This window comes from Chelonia mydas, chromosome 23, assembly GCF_015237465.2.
Source record: "Chelonia mydas isolate rCheMyd1 chromosome 23, rCheMyd1.pri.v2, whole genome shotgun sequence".
NCBI lineage: Eukaryota > Metazoa > Chordata > Testudines > Cheloniidae > Chelonia > Chelonia mydas.
This window is the reverse complement of record NC_051263.2, coordinates 1,261,249-1,285,114: the sequence shown is the minus strand read 5'-3', so window position 1 is coordinate 1,285,114 and position 23,866 is coordinate 1,261,249. Positions and strand designations below refer to the sequence as shown.

The window sequence follows — 23,866 nt, the reverse complement described above, 5'->3', positions numbered from 1 at the left end:
GCAGTGTCACTCTGCGCCCTCCTGGCCATTCCCGGGCAGCAGCTGCCCAAGGCCACCGTGTCCACGAAGCTGCTCCAGGCCCAGCCTGGCCCCGAGCCCGGCCTGGCCAAGGAGCTGCTGGCGTCCGCCCAGGCCCGGCTGCAGGCCAGCGCCGAGAGGATGGGGCAGGAGTGGGCCTGGTGGGAGCAGGTGGCCCGGCCGGGGCAGTCCAGCCTGGAGCTGGCCGCGCCCAGGGAGGGCGAGGAGGCCTGGCGGAAGACGCAGCCCCCGGCCTTGCAGCTGGGCAGAGCCCAGGCCCGGCACCAGAGGCTCCAGCAGCGTGAGCCCGGGCCCGGCAGGCCCCGGGAGCAGGAGGAGGCGGTGCCCGTGGACAGCCAGTGGGAGAAGGTCGACTTGTACCTGCCGGACCGGCCGCCGGCCGCCGGCGCCAGCGGGACCGCGGTGGGAGAGCGTCGACTGCCGGGCGAGGACAAGTTCCTGGCGCTCTACCGGGTGCTGCTCGCCCTCCAGCAGCGCCACGGGCCCTTCTCCCCGGCCTGGTGGGAGCAGTTCCACCGGCTCACCGACCTCTACAGCCTCCAGCGGCCCCTGAGCCGCGCCTTGATCCGGCAGCTGGGGGCCGCCGACCGGCACAGCGGCAAGTCCCTGCCAGGCGTGGCCCAGGTCACGCAGGGGCAGAACGAGGCCACCCTGGGCCAGCGAGTCCTCTACCAGATCCTGCACCGGGCCCCCCGGCACCCGCCCGAGCCGCCCAGCTTCCGCGGCGTCATCCCCCTGAGCCACCAGAACAACGTGCACAGCCTGCAGCCGCGGGGGCAGGCCCGGTTCGGGAGCGTGGCCCTGGCCTGGAGGGGGGCGCCGCAGGCCGGCCCGGGCCAGCAGCCCCAGCTGCACGTGGGGGTGGGATGAGGGGCTGGAAGGGCAGGGCTCTGATCCGCGGCAGAGCCTGTCTGGTGAGCCAGCGGCTCTGTCTTCAGTGCCAGCCCAGCGCTGCTCCCCCGGCGCCACCCCAGCAGGGCCAGGCCCAGAGGGGCCCAGGGGACCCTGCGGCGCAAGGTGGCTCCGATCCCTGCCCGGAGGGCCAGCTCCAGCCGCCCCTCCCCTGCGTCCGGAGCCAAGTCTGTAATAAAGCTGGTGCCACGTCACGGCCCCAGGAGACGCTGCTGCTGTTTGACTCTCCTGTTCGATACGTCGGGTGCCCTGCCCGCGTGGATCAGCTGCCTCCCGCAGCCAGGAACGGGGGGAGGGGGTGGCTGTGGCATCGACAGCACCCCGCTCTTCTGGGTGTGGGTACTCGGGCCGGGAGGCTGGCGGTGCCCAGAGGCAGAGGCCCACGGCTGGAGCTGCCCAGGCTCTATGGATGGACACTGGCGAGGGGTGACAGGCTGGCTGGACTCCGGGGAAGGATGGGCAGAAAGAAGAATTTTCTCCCTGGATCCTTCTTTGAATATTGAGGCTGGATCGCTGGCTCTGGCCTGGGGGGTGGCTGTGGGTGTGGCCGGCCTGGGGCCCCAACTCAGCACGGATTCCCCCACCCACCCGGCAAGGTCCCATCAGCAGCCCCACATGGCTCAGCACGGCTGTCCCACCCACTCCCCCCGGGGGGCAGGTGGAGCCCCCGGGCAGGAAGCTGATTCCTTCCCTAGCCCACCCCATTGTGTGTGTCTGGGCTCCCCTATGTCTGTCCCTCCATCCCCAGACACCCCAGTTGCTGCCCTATTGCTTCCCTAGCCACCCCCGCCCCCGTCCATAGCTTCTGCCCTCACAGTGCCACCGCTGGGAGCAGCCTGACCCCCGCTGCTGGGTGCTGGGACCCAGCGGGCTGGAGCCGGCTGCCGGACCCGTCAGGCTGGTTTGCCACGGGTGGTGGCTGACAGGGAAACAGCCAGAGGGGGGTTGGGTGGGAGCAGCCCCGCCAGGGACCGCTCCAGAGTCACGCCTGCCTGCCGTGCGCCCGGGGCCCCCGCAGTGACCTGTCTCGGGTGCCCCCAGCCCCAGAGGGCAGCCCTGGCGGTGAGACCTCCCTCTGGGACACCCGTGGGTTGGGGTAGCCCCAGCTAGGATGTGCCAGGGGGCCCAGGCCCTGCCCCAAAGTGCTGCCAGGTGGAACAAGGGGAGGCCTGGGATTCAGGACGCCTGGGATCCATCCCTGGTTCCACGGCTGACACCCCGTGGGACTCTGGACGGCTCCAGTCCCCCTCCCCCACGCTCTGCGTGGCGCCCTGCCCAACGCTAGGCCCCGCTCTCGGTCAGAGCCGTAGCAGAGCCAGGACCAGCCCCAGGTCTCCTGGGTTCCGGCCCAGTGCCCGGCCAGCCTCCCACACCTCTGGGCTCAGCGAGCTGCCCTTCCCGCGGGCGTCCCCAGGCCAGGGAAAGCAGGAGCTGGTGCCACAGCGTGCCCAGTGCCTGCTTCCTCCGGACAAGGCCGCGGGAAAGCCAGCGGTATCGCTGGGGGGCCAGGGAGACGGGGACCAGCAAGCTCTCCTCGGCTCTGCCGCAAGTGGGCTGGGAACAGATTGGGGGGCAGGATGGCAGGACCCGGGAGGCCCTCTGGCCTCTACGCTTGCGGCTGCGGTAACCTCCGTGTGCCGAGAACAATAATCCTGTAATCAGCACGTTGCTCTGCCTCGTTGTTGCTAAGACACCAGAAAATCTGCCCTGGGCTCGTTCCTCCGGCACAGAGGATACCGACGCACCGAGCTGTTCAGGGCAGGGGCCGTCTCTCACCCTGTGCCGCGACCAGCACAACCGGGGCGCCCCCAGCCCGGTCGGGACCTCTGGGTGCTACTGTCATACCCAGAAGCAGTCATACAATACACAGCGCTTTTCTCAGCCACTGCAATGCAGCCACCTCTGGGGTGGAACGTGGCAGCTCTTCAGCGGCTGTTCAGCGACAGGGCCCAGGCCGCACTTACCTAGGGGGGAACTGCAGCTGCCTTGGGGTTGGCGGGGAGCAGCTGTTTAAACAGGGATCGCCTGCCCAGCACCGAGATGCAGCCACCTCTGGGGTGGGCCGTGACTGCTGTTCACCCGTGGTTTCCCTCCACCGCTGGGGCTGAGCTGAGCGACCCTCCACACCCCGGATCCGCGCGTGATGTAGCTCAGCGGCCGCCGGCTGGTGAACCTGGCTGGGCGGGCAGGGGAGGCCGGCGGGGGGCAGGGCGTCCCGTGGGATGCCCCTCAAGTCGCCCACGTGCCAGCTCGCCCGTCTCGACCCCGACGCTCGGGATCGTTGCCCCCCGCAGCCGGGGCGTGGCAGGGGCCTCGCGTTGACCCCGGCACGCGGCGCCCGGGGGGGGGAGGCTCCGACGCTGGCGGCTCCGGGGTGCGGGGGCCGGTGGGCCGCAGCTGAGGGGCAATGGGCTGGGCGCTCTGGCGGGCCCGGTGGGCGGGGGGCGCGGGGGCCGGTGCCGGGGGCCAGCGAAGGCACCAGGCTCTCTGGGCGCAGAGCAGGCGACTTGCCCGACCTGGCCCAGCGGCTCCCTGCAGGGGCGCAGCAGCCGGGTGCTGGGCTCCCCAAACCCCCCCCCCCGCCCCAAAGGCAGGGAGCCTGCCCCGAGCCCCGAGAACTACAAGTCCCAGCCTGCACCGGGGCGCTCGCCGGTCCCTGGCACCCCGAGACCAGCTGACGGCCGGCGGAGCGCGCGGACACCATTGGCCCGGGCCGGGGAGGCGCCGGAGCGGGGCGATGCGCTGAGGGGGGGCCGCGTCCCCCCGGCCAGGGCCCCCCGCACCCCCGATCTCCGGCCGGGTGAGCGGGCGCTGCAATTCCGGGCGGGGAGGCGCTGGCCGCTGCAAAGCCGGGTGGGGGATAGAAAGGGGGGGTGACCCCCGCCGGCCCCCCGCCCCCCGGTGCCGCAGAGGAGGATGCGCGGGGGGGCCCGGAGAGAGGAGCCGGCCGCTCCCTGCGGCGATGGGGCTGCGGGCTTGACAGAGGCGAGCTGAGAAGGGAGCGGGGCTCGCCGGGGGGTGCCCCCTCCGCCCGCCCTCCCGCCGTGGGGTGCCCCCTTCCGCCCGCCCTCCAACCGTGGGGTGCCCCCCTCCGCCCGCCCTCCCACCGTGGGGTGCCCCCTTCCGCCCGCCCTCCAACCGTGGGGTGCCCGCTGCCCCCGCCCTCCCGCCGTGGGGTGCCCCCCTCCGCCCGCCGTGGGGTGCCCACTCTGCCCGCCGTGGGGTGCCCACTCTGCCCGCCGCGGGGTGGTGCTGGGCGGGCTGCCAGCCCGCGGGGCGCGCAGAGAGCCAGCGAGCTGGGGCCAGGCGTGGGTGCACCTTGCTGGGGCGCCAGCCGGGAGCAGGTGAGGCGGACGCTCTGCCAGCCGCTGGGTGGCAGGAAGTCGGTGTGTCCCAGCTGGGTCTGGCCCGTGCCCGCCAGCCTGGGCCCCTGAGCCGGTGACATACGGGTGAGCGGCGCTGGCCCGTCCTGCCACCTCGCCGGCTGGAGCCCTCGTGCCCTGACCCCCCAGCGCCGGGTCACCCACCGCCCGCGGGCTGCTGGGTGCCTCCAGCCTCACGGAGCCGGACCCAAGCCGGGGAGAGCCGAGGCTCCGAGCCGGTCCCTGGTGTAGCCCGGGCCCTCGCTCTCTGTCCGCGCGGGCGGGTCCTCTATTTATCTGTCCTCGAAGAAAGAATAAAGCCTCCTTTCTTCTGAGCGAGTCCGCGGCCGACGCTCAGCACCGTGGCCAGGCGGAGCCGGCGCCCAGAGATGCAAAGGCCGGACGCGCCGGCCCCTCGCTTCAGAGGGAAGCGGCGCCATTGAGAGGTGCCGGGGTCCCCAGCCAGGCTCCCGGGGGGTCGGCATCGCCGGCCGGGGGAAGGCCCACGCTCTCAGCTGCGCCGTTGTGGTGCGGGGGTTAGTCCGTAGCGCCACCCACCCACCTGCGGCCCCTGCCCGCCGGGCTGCAGCCGAGGGGCGACGGGCTGGGAGCTCTGGATGTTGCTGCGGAGCTGGGAGCGCGCACCGGGGGCCAGTCCCGGGGCCGGCAAAGGCGGGCGGCTGCCCCAGCGCGGAGCCAGGAAGCATGTCCCAGCGGCCGTCGGCGGTCTAGGCCGGCCGTCCCCGTGGAGGGCCCAGCATGGAGGCTGGGCACAAGGCGCTGCCGGGCGAGGAGGCCGGGGATGGGGCAGAGGACAGCGGCGGGGTCTGGAGCCACAAACCCCGTCCCTTCTGGACGGCCGTATTCGACTACGAGGCAGCGGCGGAGGAGGAGCTGACGCTGCGGCGCGGCGACCTGGTGGAGGTGCTCTCTCAGGACTCCACCGTGTCGGGAGACGAGGGCTGGTGGACGGGGAAAATCGAGGACAAGGTGGGCGTCTTCCCCTGTGACTACGTGGCCAGCGGCCCCCCGCGCGGGCCCTACCCTCTGCCGCTGGAGATCTCCTTCCAGGAGCTGCTGCTGGACGAGATCATCGGGGTGGGGGGCTTCGGGAAGGTCTACAAGGGCGCCTGGCGGGGGGAGGAGGTGGCGGTGAAGGCGGCGCGCCAGGACCCCGACGAGGACATCGGCGCCACGGCCGAGAGCGTCCGGCAGGAGGCCCGGCTGTTCTGCATGTTGCACCACCCCAACATCGTTGCCCTGAAAGCCGTGTGCCTCCAGCCCCCCAACCTGTGCCTGGTGATGGAGTACGCCCGGGGCGGCCCCCTCAGCCGAGCCCTGGCCGGCAGGAAGGTGCCGCCGGACGTGCTGGTGAACTGGGCCGTGCAGATCGCCCGCGGCATGAATTACCTGCACAACGAGGCCGTGGTGCCCATCATCCACCGCGACCTGAAATCCATCAACAGTGAGTGCCGGGCGAGGGGCCGGCGGGGGGCAGCGCCGGCCCCCCAGGACTGACTCCCCGGGCATGGGGTGCCCCTGGGACGCGGGTGGGGCCCACGCCACTGGGAAACAGACTGAGACCTGCCAAACTCACTTCACACATTGAACAGCTGCTGGCAGGAAAACAGGTTTGCCAGGATGGGACTGGCATCCTAGAGGGGACAGGCCCCCTGCCCCATTCCCCTGAGCCAGCCAGTCCCTGCCCTGGGGCCGGATGGGAGCCGGCGCCCCCTAGGGGGACAGGCCCCTGCCCCATTCCCCGCCCCCCTGAGCCAGCCAGTCCCTGCCCTGGGGCCAGATGGGAGCCAGAGCCCCCTAACGGGGACAGGCCCCTACCCCATTCCCTGCCCCCCTGAGCCAGCCAGTCCCTGCCCTGGGGCTGGATGGGAGCCGGCGCCCCCCCTTCCCCAAGCACCCCTGAGTGGGGCCATGGGGCTGACCCCAATGTGCTGGCAGCCAGTGGGCCACACCAGTACCGAGCGGCACCAGGCCGGAGCAGGGGTGTATAGTTGCTATGGAGACACATGAACCCCTGTGCACCCCACCCCCCCCATCTTGTGGCCTGGGCCCCAGCAGGGGTGCAGCAAGGGGGGGCCCCAGACCCCTCCCCCGCCCCTGACCGGGCAAAGGAGGGGCAGTCAAGGGACATGGCAGCCTGGCGTACTCCAGTCAGGGGGTGCCCCCTCACGCCCCCCTCACTCTCCTGCCCCCCCCAGTCCTGATCCTGGAGAAGATGGAGGACGGGGAGCTGGGCGGCCGCACGCTGAAGATCACGGACTTCGGGCTGGCCCGCGAGTGGCACCGGACGACCAAGATGAGCGCGGCCGGCACCTACGCCTGGATGGCGCCAGAGGTCATCCGGCTCTCGCGCTTCTCCAAGAGCAGCGACGTCTGGAGGTGCCGGGGCAGAGCGGGGGGCCCGCGGGGAGTGGGGATCAGCACGGGGGAGAGGGCGGGATCCCAACGGGCTGGGGGAGGGGGGTCCACAGCGTGGTGAGATGGGGGGGGGTCACCCCAACCCCCAGACCCATGCTCGGCCCCCCCCCAGCCCAGCCTGTCCCTGTGCTGCAGTTTTGGGGTGCTGCTGTGGGAACTGCTGACCGGGGAGGTGCCGTACCGGGAGATCGACGCGCTGGCCGTGGCCTACGGCGTGGCCATGAACAAGTTGACGCTGCCCATTCCCTCCACCTGCCCCGAGCCCTTCGCCCGCCTGCTGGCAGGTGAGTGCCCAGGGGAGACGGGGGGCGCGAGGGAGGGGGCTCTGGGGGTGCCCCTGGGCCTGGCTGATTCTCTCTCCCCACAGAGTGCTGGGACCCCGACCCCCACGCCCGGCCACCCTTCGGGAGCATCCTGGGGCGGCTGGTGGCCATCGAGCACTCGGCCATGTTCTCCATGGCCCTCGACGTCTTCCACTCGCTGCAGGACGACTGGAAGCTGGAAATCCAGCACATGTTCAGTGAACTGCGCACCAAGGAAAAGGTCAGTGGGACCCCCCCCAACACAGCCCCCCTTCGGTCCCCCCACAGCTCCCCCAGCCACTGATCCCTCCTGGGACCTGCCCATACTGCCCGTGCATGGCACAGCCCCCCTTTGGGTCCCCCCCCATCCCCCACAGCTCCCCCAGCGCCCGATCCCTCCTGGGACCCCCCCCATACTGCCCGTGCATGGCACAGCCCCCCTTTGGGTCCCCCCCATCCCCCACAGCTCCCCCAGCCACTGATCCCTCCTGGGACCCCCCCTACTGCCCGTGCATGGCACAGCCCCCCTTTGGGTCCCCCCCATCCCCCACAGCTCCCCCAGCGCCCGATCCCTCCTGGGACCCGCCCATACTGCCCGTGCATGGCACAGCCCCTTGGGTCCCCCCCCATCCCCTCACAGCTCCCCCAGCGCCCGATCCCTCCTGGGACCCCCCCTACTGCCCGTGCATGGCACAGCCCCTTGGGTCCCCCCCCATCCCCTCACAGCTCCCCCAGCGCCCGATCCCTCCTGGGACCCCCCCCATACTGCCCGTGCATGTCACAGCCCCTTGGGTCCCCCCCATCCCCTCACAGCTCCCCCAGCGCCCGATCCCTCCTGGGACCCCCCCTACTGCCCGTGCATGGCACAGCCCCTTGGGTCCCCCCCCATCCCCTCACAGCTCCCCCAGCGCCCGATCCCTCCTGGGACCCCCCCTACTGCCCGTGCATGGCACAGCCCCCCTTTGGGTCCCCCACAGCTCCCCCAGCCACTGATCCCTCCTGGGACCCCCCCATACTGCCCGTGCATGGCACAGCCCCCCTTTGGGTCCCCCCCATCCCCCACAGCTCCCCCAGCGCCCGATCCCTCCTGGGACCCCCCCATACTGCCCGTGCATGGCACAGCCCCTTGGGTCCCCCCCATCCCCTCACAGCTCCCCCAGCGCCCGATCCCTCCTGGGACCCCCCCTACTGCCCGTGCATGGCACAGCCCCCCTTTGGGTCCCCCCCATCCCCTCACAGCTCCCCCAGCGCCCGATCCCTCCTGGGACCCCCCCCTACTGCCTGTGCATGGCACAGCCCCCCTTTGGGTCCCCCCCCATCCCCCACAGCTCCCCCAGCCACTGATCCCTCCTGGGACCCGCCCATACTGCCCGTGCATGGCACAGCCCCCCTTTGGGTCCCCCCCGATCCCCTCACAGCTCCCCCAGCGCCCGATCCCTCCTGGGACCCCCCCATACTGCCCGTGCATGGCACAGCCCCTTGGGTCCCCCCCCATCCCCTCACAGCTCCCCCAGCGCCCGATCCCTCCTGGGACCCCCCCACTGCGCGCCCCACGGCCCTGCCGGCTGCCGGCCCGTGCCCCACGCTGTGCCCCCGTGCCCCAGGAGCTGCGGAGCCGGGAGGAGGAGCTGCTGCGGGCGGCCCAGGAGCAGAAGACGCAGGAGGAGGAGCTGCGGCGGCGCGAGCAGGAGCTGGCCGCCCGCGAGATCGACATCGTGCAGCGCGAGCTGCACCTGCTCATGGACCAGCTGCACCGGGAGCGGCCCCGGGTCAAGGGGCGCAAGGGCCACTTCAGACGCAGCCGCCTCAAGCTGCGGGACGGGAACCGCATCAGCCTGCCCTCAGGTACCGCTGTGCACCCGCCGGCCCCCCTGTGCCCCCGCCGGCCCCCCTGTGCCCCCCTGTGCCCCCCGCCGCCCCCCTGTGCCCCCCGCCCACATCACCCTGCCCTCAGGTACCCCTGTGCCCCCGCCGGCCCCCCTGTGCCCCCGCCGGCCCCCCTGTGCCCCCCTGTGCCCCCCTGTGCCCCCCGCCGGCCCCCCTGTGCCCCCCGCCCGCATCACCCTCCCCTCAGGTACCGCTGTGCCCCCGCCGGCCCCCCTGTGCCCCCGCCGGCCCCCCTGTGCCCCCCTGTGCCCCCCGCCGCCCCCCTGTGCCCCCCGCCCACATCACCCTGCCCTCAGGTACCGCTGTGCCCCCCGCCGGCCCCCCTGTGCCCCCGCCGGCCCCCCTGTGCCCCCGCCGGCCCCCCTGTGCCCCCCTGTGCCCCCCGCCGCCCCCCTGTGCCCCCCGCCCACATCACCCTGCCCTCAGGTACCGCTGTGCCCCCCGCTGGCCCCCCTGTGCCCCCGCCGGCCCCCCTGTGCCCCCCTGTGCCCCCCGCCGGCCCCCCTGTGCCCCCGCCGGCCCCCCTGTGCCCCCCTGTGCCCCCCGCCGGCCCCCCTGTGCCCCCGCCGCCCCCCTGTGCCCCCCTGTGCCCCCCGCCGGCTTCCCTGTGCCCCCGCCCACATCACCCTGCCCTCAGGTACCGCTGTGCCCCCGCCGGCCCCCCTGTGCCCCCCCGGGGCCCCCTTGTGCCCCCCTGTGCCCCCGCCGGCCCCCCTGTGCCCCCCGCCCGCATCACCCTGCCCTCAGGTACCCCCTGTGCCCCCGCCGGCCCCCCTGTGCCCCCGCCGGCCCCCCTGTGCCCCCCGCCCGCATCACCCTGCCCTCAGGTACCCGCTGTGCCCCCGCCGGCCCCCCTGTGCCCCCGCCGGCCCCCCTGTGCCCCCCGCCCGCATCACCCTGCCCGCCGGCCCCCCTGTGCCCCCGCCGGCCCCCCTGTGCCCCCCGCCGGCCCCCCTGTGCCCCCCGCCGGCCCCCCTGTGCCCCCCTGTGCCCCCCGCCCACATCAGCCTGCCCTCAGGTACCCGCTGCAACCCCCGCCAGCCCCGCTGTGCCCCCGCCGGCCCCCCTGTGCCCCCCTGTGCCCCCCGCCCGCATCACCCTGCCCTCAGGTACCCGCTGTGCCCCCGCCGGCCCCCCTGTGCCCCCGCCGGCCCCCCTGTGCCCCCCTGTGCCCCCCGCCGGCCCCCCTGTGCCCCCGCCGGCCCCCCTGTGCCCCCCGCCCGCATCACCCTGCCCTCAGGTACCGCTGTGCCCCCGCTGGCCCCCCCTGTGCCCCCCGCCGGCCCCCCTGTGCCCCCCTGTGCCCCCCGCCGGCCCCCCTGTGCCCCCCGCCGGCCCCCCTGTGCCCCCCTGTGCCCCCCACCCACATCAGCCTGCCCTCAGGTACCCGCTGCAACCCCCGCCAGCCCCGCTGTGCCCCCCGCCGGCCCCCCTGTGCCCCCCGCCCACATCAGCCTGCCCTCAGGTACCCGCTGTGCCCCCCGCCGGCCCCCCTGTGCCCCCCGCCCACATCAGCCTGCCCTCAGGTACCGCTGTGCCCCCGCCGGCCCCCCTGTGCCCCCGCCGGCCCCCCTGTGCCCCCCGCCCGCATCACCCTGCCCTCAGGTACCCGCTGTGCCCCCGCCGGCCCCCCTGTGCCCCCGCCTGCCCCCCTGTGCCCCCCGCCCGCATCACCCTGCCCTCAGGTACCCGCTGTGCCCCCGCCGGCCCCCCTGTGCCCCCGCCGGCCCCCCTGTGCTCCCCGCCCACATCAGCCTGCCCTCAGGTACCGCTGTGCCCCCGCCGGCCCCCCTGTGCCCCCGCCGGCCCCCCTGTGCCCCCCTGTGCCCCCCTGTGCCCCCCGCCAGCCTCCCTGTGCCCCCCGCCCGCATCAGCCTGCCCTCAGGTACCGCTGTGCCCCCGCCGGCCCCCCTGTGCCCCCCGCCGGCCCCCCTGTGCCCCCCGCCCGCATCACCCTGCCCTCAGGTACCGCTGTGCCCCCGCTGGCCCCCCTGTGCCCCCGCCGGCCCCCCTGTGCCCCCCGCCCGCATCACCCTGCCCTCAGGTACCCGCTGTGCCCCCGCCGGCCCCCCTGTGCCCCCGCCGGCCCCCCTGTGCCCCCCGCCGGCCCTCCTGTGCCCCCCGCCGGCCCCCCTGTGCCCCCCTGTGCCCCCCGCCCACATCAGCCTGCCCTCAGGTACCCCCTGTGCCCCCCGCCGGCCCCCCTGTGCCCCCCGCCGGCCCCCCTGTGCCCCCCGCCCGCATCACCCTGCCCTCAGGTACCCGCTGTGCCCCCGCCGGCCCCCCTGTGCCCCCGCCGGCCCCCCTGTGCCCCCCGCCCGCATCACCCTGCCCTCAGGTACCGCTGTGCCCCCGCTGGCCCCCCTGTGCCCCCGCCGGCCCCCCTGTGCCCCCCGCCCGCATCACCCTGCCCTCAGGTACTGCTGTGCCCCCGCCGGCCCCCCTGTGCCCCCCGCCCACATCAGCCTGCCCTCAGGTACACCTGTGCCCCCCGCCGGCCCCCCTGTGCCCCCCTGTGCCCCCCGCCGGCCCCCCTGTGCCCCCCTGTGCCCCAGGCCCGCATCAGCCTGCCCTCAGGTACCCGCTGTGCCCCCCACCGGCCCCCCTGTGCCCCCCTGTGCCCCCCGCCCGCATCAGCCTGCCCTCAGGTACCCGCTGTGCCCCCCGCCGGCCCCCCTGTGCCCCCGACGGCCCCCCTGTGCCCCCCTGTGCCCCCCGCCCGCATCAGCCTGCCCTCAGGTACCCGCTGTGCCCCCCGCCGGCCCCCCTGTGCCCCCCGCCGGCCCCCCTGTGCCCCCCTGTGCCCCCCGCCCACATCAGCCTGCCCTCAGGTACCGCTGTGCCCCCGCCGGCCACCCTGTGCCCCCCGCCGGCCCCCCTGTGCCCCCCTGTGCCCCCCGCCGGCCTCCCTGTGCCCCCCGCCGGCCCCCCTGTGCCCCCCTGTGCCCCCCGCCCGCATCAGCCTGCCCTCAGGTACCCGCTGTGCCCCCCGCCGGCCCCCCTGTGCCCCCCTGTGCCCCCCGCCCGCATCAGCCTGCCCTCAGGTACCCGCTGTGCCCCCCGCCGGCCCCCCTGTGCCCCCCTGTGCCCCCCGCCCGCATCAGCCTGCCCTCAGGTACCCGCTGTGCCCCCGCCGGCCCCCCTGTGCCCCCGCCGGCCCCCCTGTGCCCCCCTGTGCCCCCCGCCCGCATCAGCCTGCCCTCAGGTACCCGCTGTGCCCCCCGCCGGCCCCCCTGTGCCCCCGCCGGCCCCCCTGTGCCCCCCTGTGCCCCCCGCCCGCATCAGCCTGCCCTCAGGTACCTGCTGTGCCCCCGCCGGCCCCCCTGTGCCCCCCGCCGGCCCCCCTGTGCCCCCCTGTGCCCCCCGCCCACATCAGCCTGCCCTCAGATACCCCCTGTGCCCCCCGCCGGCCTCCCTGTGCCCCCCGCCCACATCAGTCTGCCCTCAGGTACCCGCTGTGCCCGCCGCCGGCCCCCCTGTGCCCCCCTGTGCCCCCCGCCCACATCAGCCTGCCCTCAGATACCCCCTGTGCCCCCCGCCGGCCCCCCTGTGCCCCCCGCACACATCAGCCTGCCCTCAGGTACCCCCTGTGCCCCCGCCGGCCCCCCTGTGCCCCCCGACGGCCCCCCTGTGCCCCCCGCCCACATCAGCCTGCCCTCAGGTACCCGCTGTGCCCCCCGCCGGCCCCCCTGTGCCCCCCGCCCACATCAGCCTGCCCTCAGGTACCCGCTGTGCCCGCCGCCGGCCCCACTGTGCCCCCCTGTGCCCCCCTGTGCCCCCCGCCCACATCAGCCTGCCCTCAGGTACCCGCTGTGCCCCCGCCGGCCCCCCTGTGTCCCCGCCGGCCCCCCTGTGCCCCCCGCCCGCATCAACCTGCCCTCAGGTACCCGCTGTGCCCGCCGCCGGCCCCCCTGTGCCCCCCGCCGGCCCCCCTGTGCCCCCCGCACACATCAGCCTGCCCTCAGGTACCCGCTGTGCCCCCCGCCGGCCCCCCTGTGCCCCCCGCCGGCCCCCCTGTGCCCCCCTGTGCCCCCCGCCCACATCAGCCTGCCCTCAGATACCCCCTGTGCCCCCCGCCGGCCTCCCTGTGCCCCCCGCCCACATCAGCCTGCCCTCAGGTACCCCCTGTGCCCCCCGCCGGCCCCCCTGTGCCCCCCGCCGGCCCCCCTGTGCCCCCCTGTGCCCCCCGCCCGCATCAACCTGCCCTCAGGTACCTGCTGTGCCCCCGCCGGCCCCCCTGTGCCCCCCGCCCACATCAGCCTGCCCTCAGGTACCCCCTGTGCCCCCCGCCGGCCTCCCTGTGCCCCCCGCTGGCCCCCCTGTGCCCCCCGCCCACATCAGCCTGCCCTCAGGTACCCCCTGTGCCCCCCGCCGGCCTCCCTGTGCCCCCCGCTGGCCCCCCTGTGCCCCCCGCCCACATCAGCCTGCCCTCAGGTACCCGCTGTGCCCCCCGCCGGCCCCCCTGTGCCCCCCGCCCACAACAGCCTGCCCTCAGGTACCCGCTGTGCCCGCCACCGGCCCCCCTGTGCCCCCCGCCGGCTCCCCTGTGCCCCCCGCCCACATCAGCCTTCCCTCAGGTACCCCCTGTGCCCCCCGCCGGCCTCCCTGTGCCCCCCGCCCACATCAGCCTGCCCTCAGGTACCCGCTGTGCCCCCCGCCGGCCCCCCTGTGCCCCCCGCCCACGTCAGCCTGCCCTCAGGTACCCGCTGTGCCCCCCGCCGGCCCCCCTGTGCCCCCCGCCCATATCAGCCTGCCCTCAGGTACCCGCTGCAACCCCTGCCGGCCCCCCTGTGCCCCCCGCCCACATCAGCCTGCCCTCAGGTACCCGCTGTGCCCCCTCGCCGGCCCCCCTGTGCCCCCCGCCCACATCAGCCTGCCCTCAGGTACCCGCTGTGCCCCCCGCCGGCCCCCCTGTGCCCCCCGCCCACATCAGCCTGCCCTCAGGTACCCGCTGTGCCCCCCGCCGGCCCCCCTGTGCCCCCCGCCCACATCAGCCTGCCCTCAGGTACCCGCTGCAACCCCTGCCGGCCCCCCTGTGCCCCCCGCCCACATCAGCCTGCCCTCAGGTACCCGCTGCAACCCCCGCCGGCCCCCCGTGCCCCCCGCCCACATCAGCCTGCCCTCAGGTACCCACTGCAACCCCTGCCAGCCCCCCCTGTGCCCCCCGCCAGCCCCTCTGTGCCCCCCGCCCATATCAGCCTGCCCTCAGGTACCCGCCGGCCCCCCTGTGGCCCCCGCCAGCCCCCCTGTGGCCCCCGCCAGCCCCCCTGTGGCCCCCGCCGGCCCCCCTGTGGCCCCCAGCCACATCAGCCTGGCCTCAGGTACCCACTGCAACCCCCGCCGGCCCCCCTGTGCCCCCCGCCGGCCCTCCTGTGCCCCCCGCCCACATCAGCCTGCCCTCAGGTACCCGCCGGCCCCGCTGTGGCCCCCACCAGCCCTCCTGTGGCCCCCAGCCACATCAGCCTGGCCTCAGGTACCCACTGCAACCCCCGCCGGCCTCCCTGTGCCCCCTGCCGGCCCCCCTGTGCCCCCCGCCCACATCAGCCTGCCCTCAGGTACCCGCCGGCCCCGCTGTGGCCCCCACCAGCCCCCCTGTGGCCCCCAGCCACATCAGCCTGCCCTCAGGTATCTGCTGCAACCCCTGCACCCCCACCAGCCCCCCTGTGGCCCCCAGCCACATCAGCCTGCCCTCAGGTATCTGCTGCAACCCCTGCCCCCCACCAGCCCCCCTGCACCCCCACCAGCCCCCCTGTGCCAGACAACCACATCAGCCTGCCCTCAGGTGCCCTCCACCCCCCCATGGGATTAGCTCCACAGGTTGGCACACGGTCACATCCGCTCCTGGACCCACATCACTCCAAGGACCACAGCATCCTCTGTCACGCAGCCCCCCAGCCCTGCACCCCTCCTTTCCAGGGGCGAGTGCTGCAGTCCAGCTATCCCGCCACTTCCCCAGCAGTGACGGCAGCCAGTTGTCCGGCCACTTCCCCACGGCCCACCACCCTCTTCGCCCTTGCCTCAGCCTGCAAATCCCAGCAGCCAGGCAGGAGTTCTCGCCAGCGCCCCCGGTCCCTGCGAGCGGCTCTGCTCCCTCAAGGCTGCCGGCTGCCCGCCCTGCCTCCTGCAGCTCCAGAGGGTCACTGGCCCTGCCTGGCCCTGCAGCTCTTCTTATATGGGCCTGCCGGGCCCTGACTGGCTGTTTCTCTCAGCCCCTCTCGAGTTGGCTGCCTCCTGCAGGCCTCGAGTAACCCCTTAGAGGCCAGGGTGGGGCCAGTGCCCCGTCACAGCGCATGTCTCGTGCTGAGGGGGTTAGTTCTCTCGGTCGGTTCTGAATCGGGGCGAGAGAGACTGGGGGGGGGACCAGCTCCTGTTGGTGAGAGACGAGCCTGGCAGAGCTCTGCTCCTGACGTCTCCTCCCCCCTCGTCTCTAACGTCCGGGGACCAGCCCAGCTACGCCCCTGAGACTGACAGTCGCCATCCTGCCGTGGCCACCGCAGACACGGGTGGGAGAGGAGAGATGGGGCTCTAGCCAATCTCCTCAGGGTCCGGGGCAGCTTGGCCACAGGGGACGCTCTGGGCGGGCGGGTTGGCCATGCCAGCTGTTCCTCTGGACCCCGCATAGGGATGCCGTCCGGCTGGCATGGTCAGGTCCCCCTCCTGCATAGGTCCTGCTCGGGCCAGCGGAGCTGGCCAGGCCCTCTTGTCTCCCCACTCTCTTTGGGATTGTCTTGGGGTCCCCGGGCGATGCTCTGGAACTGCTCCCTACGAAGCCAGGCAGGACTCTGGGGAAGTCTCCTTTCTGCGAGCAGCCTGTCTGCAGGACACACAGCTCCCCCGGCTCCACCTTCCTGGGTCTGACCTCGGAGCATTCAGCATCCTCTGCCCCTCCGTGCACTTCCCACAGCGAGTCCGCCCAGGCGGGGTCCTGGGGAAGCCAGAGGGTCCTGCCCCCCAACTCCGCAGTCAGACGGGACTCTCAGCCAGCCAGGGAAACAGAAGGTTTATTAGACAACAGGAACATGGTCTAACGCAGAGCTTGCAGGTGCAGAGAACAGGACCCCTCAGCTGGGTCCATTTTGGGGGGCAGTGAGCCAGACAACCACGTCTGTACTTCACTCTGTCCCCAGCCAGCCCCAAACTGAAACTCCCTCCAGCCCCTCCTCCTCTGGGCTTTGTCCCTTTCCCGGGCCAGGAGGGCACCGGATTCCTTTGTTCTCCAACCCTTTAGCTCTCACCTTGCAGGGGGGAAGGGCCAGGCCATCAGTGGCCAGGAAACAGGGTGTCGGCCCTTCTCTGTGTCCAGACCCCTGCACACACCTGCCCTCTAGGGCTCTGCAATGATCATACACCCTTACCCCACCCCCTAGATACTTAAGAACTGCCTAGGGGAAACTGAGGCACCCCCACACTATTCAGAGGAAACATTAAGAACAGTCCCACTTCGTCACAGGGATCTCCCCTGCACCCCAGGGGGTGCTCAGCGGGGAGGGCCCGGGGGCTGGTGTCGCAGCCAAAATGCTCCCAGCACAGCCGCCCGGAGCCCCAGCGCCTCTGTGCCGGGCCCCAAACCGGCGACGGGTGGAATAATCCAGCCGCCTTCGTTTGTCCACCAATTAGACCGAAATCCCGACGCCTGTTTGGTCCCTTGTTTTCTGCTCCTCTGGTGCCCAGCTTAGGCGTCACCCCGCCTTGGGCAGAACCAGTCGCTCCCGGGCTGGCGCCTTCTCCCGGCTTCGTTACGACCGGGTCACATCACGGCGCCGTGGGAGCCGCGCTCTCCTCCAGTGGCCCTTTGGTTGGGTAAAGTCGTAGGCCGGTTATCTCAGCAACTTCCTGTACCACCACCAACCCCCCCGTATGCCCCATAACCCCCCGTATGCCCCATAACCCCCCAATATGCTCCATAACCCCCGCATTTGCCCCATAACTCCCCTGTATGCCCCATATGCCCCATAACTTCCCCGTATGCCCCATATACACCCCATTTCCACCCCGTATTCCCCACATCCCCACATATGCCCCATAACCCCGATACACCACATAACCCCCCCATTATGCCCCATATCCACCCCGTATGCCCCATAACCCCCCATATACCACATAACCCCCCCAGTATGCCCCACAACCCCCCGTACACCCCATAACTCAACTGTATGCCCCATATTCCCCCCATATGCCCCATAACCCCTCCATACACCCCATATTCCCCCCATACTCCCCATATCTCCCCGTATGCCCCATAACCACCGGCCCTGCCCCGCCCCCTGTGTCAGGCTGCCAGGAGGCCTGGGCCCCGAACCTGCTCGGGGAGATCTATGGCAGTGCAGGGCGCCCGCCTCTGTAACTGCTGCCTTGGGGGGCTCCAGGGGGGCTGGGGCTCTGGGGCTGACCTGGCCTCTCTCCCCCCAGGCTTCCAACACAAGATCACGGTGCAGGCGTCGCCCACCCTGGACAAGCGGAAAGGCACCGGTGCCAACGGAGCCAGCCCCCCTGCGAGCCCCATCATCATCCCCCGCCTGCGGGCCATCCGCCGTGAGTACCCCTTTCCCCCCCATCACCCCCCATAGCCCCCCCAGACCCTGCCTGTGGGCCCTCCGCCATGAGTACCCCATCACTCCCATTAGCCCCCCAACCCCCGTCTGTGGGCCATCCGCCGTGAGTACCCCATTACCCCCCATAGCCCCCCATCACCCTCCATAGTCCCCCCCACACCTGCGGACCATCCGTGTGAATTTGCCCCCCAGCTCTGCCATGATTCCTCCTTCCCTTGCTGGGTCTCTGCTGCCCGGGTCTCTGCTGCCCAGGTCTCAGGCCAGGCACCCTGTGGGGCTGCCCCAGAGGCCGGCTGTGCGGGCTGGTCCCTGCTGGGCCGGGGAATGGTTGCGGCTCCTGTCCCGGATCCAGGAACCAGGACCAGACCCAAGAACTGGCACATTATAAGCCAATGTCTCCCCCCTCCCCCCGCACTGGGCGGTAACCCTGGGGAGACGCCCCCCAGCCATCTCCCCGCTCCCCCCCCTCCATAGCTCCTACTCGGAGGGGTACTGAGCCCAGAATCCCCCCCCCCCGCCCCCCGGGTCCCGATGAGCTGCCGTGCGGGAAACTGGTCCCACTAACCCCCTCGTTGCAGTCACGCCCGTGGACGGCAGCCAGACGTGGGGCCGCAGCGCGGGGCTGAAGAAGGAGGAGCTGGGGGGCAACAAGAAGAAGGGGCGCACGTGGGGGCCCAGCTCCACGCTGCAGAAGGAGCGGCTCGGTGGGGAGGAGCGGTATGGGGCCAGAGAGTGAGGGGCACCGGCTGGATGGCAGGGAGCCCATGGCTGGGCTAGCAGGGGCTGCGGGTCGGGAGTGAGGGGCACCGGCAGAGCTGTGGGGCAGGGCTGGGCTGGCAGGGGCTGCGGGTCGGGAGCGAGGGACACCAGCAGGGTGGCATGGGGGGCAGGGCTGGGCTAGCAGGGGCTGCGGGTCGGGAGTGAGGGGCACCGGCAGGGCTGGGGGGGCCCAGGGCTGGGCTGGCAGGGGCTGTGGGTCAGGAGCGAGGGGCACCGGCAGAGCTGGGGGGGCCCAGGGCCGGGCTGGCAGGGGGCTGCGGGTCGGGAGTGAGGGGCACCGGCAGGGCTGGGCTGGCAGGGGCTGTGGGTCGGGAGCGAGGGGCACCGGCAGGGCTGGGGGGGCCCAGGGCTGGGCTGGCAGGGGCTGTGGGTCAGGAGTGAGGGGCACCGGCAGAGCTGGGGGGGCCCAGGGCCGGGCTGGCAGGGGGCTGCGGGTCGGGAGTGAGGGGCACCGGCAGGGCTGGGGGGGCCCAGGGCTGGGCTGGCAGGGGCTGTGGGTCAGGAGTGAGGGGCACCGGCAGAGCTGGGGGGGCCCAGGCCCGGGCTGGCAGGGGGCTGCGGGTCGGGAGTGAGGGGCACCGGCAGGGCTGGGGGGGCCCAGGGCCGGGCTGGCAGGGGCTGCGGGTCGGAAGTGAGGGGCACCGGCAGGGCTGGGCTGGCAGGGGCTGTGGGTCGGGAGCGAGGGGCACCGGCAGGGCTGGGGGGGCCCAGGGCTGGGCTGGCAGGGGCTGTGGGTCGGGAGCGAGGGGCACCGGCAGGGCTGGGCTGTCAGGGGGCTGTGGGTCGGGAGCGAGGGGCACTGGCAGGGCTGGGCTGGCAGGGGCTGTGGGTCGGGAGCGAGGGGCACTGGCAGGGTGGCACGGGGGCACTCGCTCCGTAGCCGTCTCACCGTCTCTCCTGGCGCAGGCTGAAGGCTCTGGGCGAGGGCAGCAAGCAGTGGTCGTCCAGCGCCCCCAACCTGGGCAAGTCCCCGAAACGTGCCCCCATGGCAGGGGGCTTCGCCAGCCTGACGGAGATGGGTACGTGGGGGGCGGGGCCCAGGCCCCGAGGCGTGAGGGCAGCGGGGGGGGGCATGTCCGGGGGTGCCTCCAGCAGTGGGGTGAGGGGCCGTGTTAGCCACCCCCCAGCCCAGCACCCTGGAGCCCGGCTGGCTTAGAGGCCTCAGGGCAAGGAGCCCGACGCCCCCCAGGGGATGCCAGGGCCCAGAAGAGGGAGATGGGGGGTGAAGGCCCAGCGGGAGGGGCCCATGGGCAAGGAATGGGGGGGGTCACTGTGCCCCTCCCCTGGCGCTGACCCCTGTCCGTTTTTCTGTCTGTCTGTCTCTCCGCAGAGGAGTACGCGGAGGCGGAGGGCAGCACCCCCCACTCCCCCTACCCGCCCCTCCCCCTGCCGGGGGGCGAGGACCGAGCCCCCGGGCCCGCGGACGAGCTGCCCCCCGGCGCCGAGGGCCTGCACCGGGCCGGGCCCCACAGGCGCAGCGAGTGGGCACTGCTGGGCTGCGCCTCCGTCCTGGCCTCCGTGGGGCTGGGCAGCGACCTGCTGGAGCTGGGCCGGGAGGAGGCGGGGGGCCCGTTCCCGCGGGGGGGCCGCTCCCGGCGGGGCGAGGGGCCCCCCAGCTCCCTCACGCTGCTCTCGCTCTCCTCCCTCTGCGAGTGCAACTCCACCAAGTCCCTGCTGCCCGCGGACGAGGAGCCGCCCCGCCCGGCCCCCCGCCCCCCGGGGCCCCCCCCCGGCACCCCCCCCGCCCACAACCCCCTGCTGGACCTCCGGGCCGAGAGCTTCAAGAGGGGCCCGCGCCAGTCGCTGACGCCCACCCACGTGACGGCCGCCCAGGTGGTGACCCGCGGGCACCGGCGCACGCCCTCGGACGGGGCCCTGCGCCAGGCCGCGCTCAGCCAGCAGGGGGCGCCCATGGCCGGTGAGTGGGGGGGGGCCAGCGCCCCCCTGAGCAACATGATACAGGGGTCGTGCCCCCCGCAGCCCCTCCCTGACCCCCAACCTGCTCCGCAGCCCCTCCCTGACCCTCCACGCCAACCCCCTCCTCACCCCCAGCCCCTCCCTGACCCCCCAACCTCAACCCCCTTCTCACCCCCCAGCCCCTCCCTGACCCCCAACCCCAACCCCCTCCTCAGCCCCTCCCTGACCCTCCACGCCAACCCCCTCCTCACCCCCAGCCCCTCCCTGACCCCCAACCCCAACCCCCTTCTCACCCCCCAGCCCCTCCCTGCCTCCCCAGCCCCCTCGCTGACCTGCCCATCCCTGCGTCTATCACACCCACGCCCCCACCACAGCCCACCCCACCTCACCAGCCTGTTGGGGTCCCCAGCTCCCACCTCCCAGGTCCCGGGGCTGTTCTGGGGTCCCTGGGGCCCTCATTTCTCATCCCCCCCCAACTCCCTAGGCCCCACTCCCCCTGCGAGAGCCAGGGGTCGAATCCAGGAGTCCGGGCTCCCTGCTCCCCATGGAGGGCCTGGGTGGGGTGTCTGGGGAGTGGTGCTGGGGGGGGTGGAAGCGGTGTGAGGAGTTGGGACTGTGAGGTGGAGGGAGGGGGCCTGTGGTTCAGGGGGGCTTTATGGGGGGATTCTGGGGGGGCTAATGGGCTGCAGTCACCCAGGCCAGCTAAGATGGTTTCCTCCCCCCTCCCCACAGGCTCCCAGGAGATCCTGGACCCCCCCACGCTCTTCCCACCCCCGGCGCGGCGCAGGCCCCCTGAGAAGGACCCGGCTGTGGAGCGCCCCAAGACCCTGGAGTTCGCGCCCCGGCCCCGCCCCTCGCCCTCCCGCTCCCGCCTCGACCCCTGGAAGCTCGTCTCCTTCGGAAGGACTCACCGCGCGTCCCCGGGCAGCGGGTGCGAGACGCAGGGGGAGCTGGGCGGAGGCGGGGGGGATCCACCGGGCCCCGCCAGTGCCCGCCAGACGCTGCTGGACATAGACATGGAGGGTCAGAGCAAGGACAGCACGGTGCCCCTCTGTGGGGGGGCACCGCACTCCGGCAGCCTGGACCCCGACATGTCCCACTGACCTGGCACTGCGCCCCCCCAGAGACCAGGGAACCACCCATGAATGTACACCCCCCCAGCCGGTGTGGGGCACCAGACCTACCTGGGGGCAGGGGGGGCCTCTTGGATGGACCAGCCTCTTTGCTGTGCGCCTGCACCACCATCCCCCACTCTGCTGCTGACCCCATTCCCCACCCTCAGCGGGCTGAGATCCCACCGCACCCACCAACCGCTCCAAAGGTTCTGCTGTGGGAGAAGCTGCTGCCCCAGAGAAGCAGGGCTGAGAAGGGAATTGTGGGGGAGGGGAGCATGTGTATTTATTGATGGGGGGTTAAGAACCCCCACCCCTATTTAAATTCCATGTGGTGTTTGTAAAAAAAAGAAAGACCCTTTCTGAGCCAGCAGGGGGTGCTTGTCCCCCGTGAACTTATTCATTAACTTGCGGCCTTCAGGCCTCATTTCCAGCCCAAGGTGTCGTGCGTGCAGCTGAGCCCCCCAGTGCTTACAGGGACCCCCTCACCTGGCACCAAGATGCAGCCACCTCTGGGGTGGGACTTGAGAGCTGTTTATCCGGGGACCCCCTCACCTGGTGTTGAGATGCAGCCATCTCTGGGGTAGGGCATGGGGACTGTTCAGATGGCGACCCCTCTCGCTGGGCTCCTCCGGCGTTCGTCAGTCCCATTCTCCCCTTCTTTACCTGCTGGCCTCCAGCCCCTCCCTGAACAGGGAACGGAACCCAGGAGTCTGGTGACGCCGGCCGGGGGGCGGCCGGGGGGCGGAGGGAGGTTATGGCCCCCTCAGCTTTGCACCCGGTGTTCAGAGGCTGGTTTGCGCCCAGGTTTCTGCTCGCTGCCCAGGGCGCAGCCGGCTCGGCAGGGCAAGGCAGGGGACGGAGTGAGGCTGCCCAGGGTTTGACGACGTTCCCCCAGAGGGGCCGGGTGGGACGCAGGACACCTGGGTTCGGTGCCCGGTGCTGCCCCTGCACATCCTGTGCCAGCCCCCGCGCCCAGGGGCTGAGCCACGGCCCAGATCCTGCACAGGGTGGGGCCTGACTAAACCCTGACACCACCAGTGCTGGGCCCAGGCCAGCCCTGCCCTGCCCCCAAAGCCCCAGTGCCACAGGGCCCCGTGGGATCGGCCAGGCCAACAGTGCACCCCTCGGGTGCTTGCTGCTGCATCCTGATTCCCGAGGATCACCCCAAGTCCTGCCCCTGGACCCCAACAACTCCCAGCCTCTGTGCCGCTGCAGTACTGCCCATGGCCACGAGGGGGCAGGCAGGGCCTGGCAATCCCACCCACCAGTGAGGCCTGGCTCCCAGCCCCCTCCCAGAGCTGGGAGAGAACCCAGGAGTCCTGGGTTCCAGCCCCCCCCCCCCCCCGCTCTAACCACTAGACCCCACTCCCCTCCCAAAGCTGGGAGAGAACCCAGGAGTCCTGGCTCACATCCCCCCCTGCTCTAACCACTAGACCCCCACTCCCCTCCCAGAGCTGGGAGAGAACCCAGGAGTCCTGGGTTCCAGCCCCCCCCTGCTCTAACCACTAGACCCCCCACTCCCCTCCCAGAGCTGGGAGAGAACCCAGGAGTCCTGGCTCACATCCCCCCCTGCTCTAACCACTAGACCCCCCACTCCCCTCCCAGAGCTGGGAGAGAACCCAGGAGTCCTGGCTCCCAGCCCCCCCTCCTCTGCCTTGCACATGGGGGGAGCCTTAGGGTGCATCTCAGCTGTGTTGCCATGGTTACCATAGGGGGTGACGAGCATCGCTGCGGACTGGCTGGAGGTGGGATAGCTCCCCCCCCCACTCCCCCTCCCCTCCAGTCCTCCCCCAGGTTGGGCCGTGCTGGGAAACGCAGCGTCTCCCGCTCCATGCCTGGGGCCTGATCCCCCCTTCTGTGGGGCTGCCACAGGGGAGTGGGGGCTAGTGGTCAGAGCAGGGGGGGGGGAAGCTGGGAGCCAGGACTCCTGGGTTCTCTCCCTGGCTCTGGCAGGGGAGGGTGAGTGGTTAGAGGGGGAGGGGCGGGAGCCAGGACTCCTGGGTTCACCACCCGGCTCTGGGCACGGCCTGGGGTGTAGGGCTTCTAGCCGTGGCCGTCCCGTCCCTCCACCAGGAGCCTGGGTGCTGGGCCTTGCTCTGGCCATGGCCAGCTCTGCCCTGCCGGCCCCACACGCCCCTAGGCCGGCCTGTCCGGTCTCCCCCCAGTCCCCCCGCCTGGGCCGGAACGCCGCCGAGACCCCAGGACCGTCCCCCGCGGAGCCAGGCGCATGCTCCCGGCCCCAGGGATGGGGGCCTGAGGCGTGACCCACACTCCCACCCTGATGCCCTGCCCCGCTGGGAGCAGCCCCAGGCTTGGTGGGAATGGGCAGCCCCGCCAGCGCCGGCCCGGCAGGCTGCCTGCAGACTCAGGCAAACTCCAGGCCGTTCTCCGACTCCTGCGGCTGCCTGGGGCAAGGCCCACGGCGGGTTAAGGAAAAGGCCCGATGCTGCCGGCCCTGGGCAGGGTCAGGGGCAGCGTCCTTGGGCCCCGCCGGCAACACCAGCCCGGCAGCCCCCGGTACAGCGCCCCGGTCCCGGTCCCCCCCAGAGCAGAAATAAAGG

General features: G+C 72.9%; 1 protein-coding gene across 1 annotated transcript; it reads left to right on the top strand.

The window, feature by feature from the left end:
- The first annotated feature begins 3,608 nt into the window (after window positions 1-3,608).
- Window positions 3,609-22,297, top strand: MAP3K10 (mitogen-activated protein kinase kinase kinase 10). The gene is made up of 10 exons (XM_037884346.2): window positions 3,609-5,778; window positions 6,533-6,713; window positions 6,888-7,036; window positions 7,120-7,295; window positions 8,659-8,899; window positions 17,351-17,473; window positions 18,072-18,210; window positions 19,180-19,292; window positions 19,604-20,191; window positions 20,923-22,297. The coding sequence occupies exons 1-10, from the start codon at window positions 5,073-5,075 to the stop codon at window positions 21,291-21,293; spliced, it is 2,787 nt and encodes a 928-aa protein (XP_037740274.1). The 5' UTR covers window positions 3,609-5,072; the 3' UTR covers window positions 21,294-22,297.
- Window positions 22,298-23,866: the final 1,569 nt, after the last annotated feature.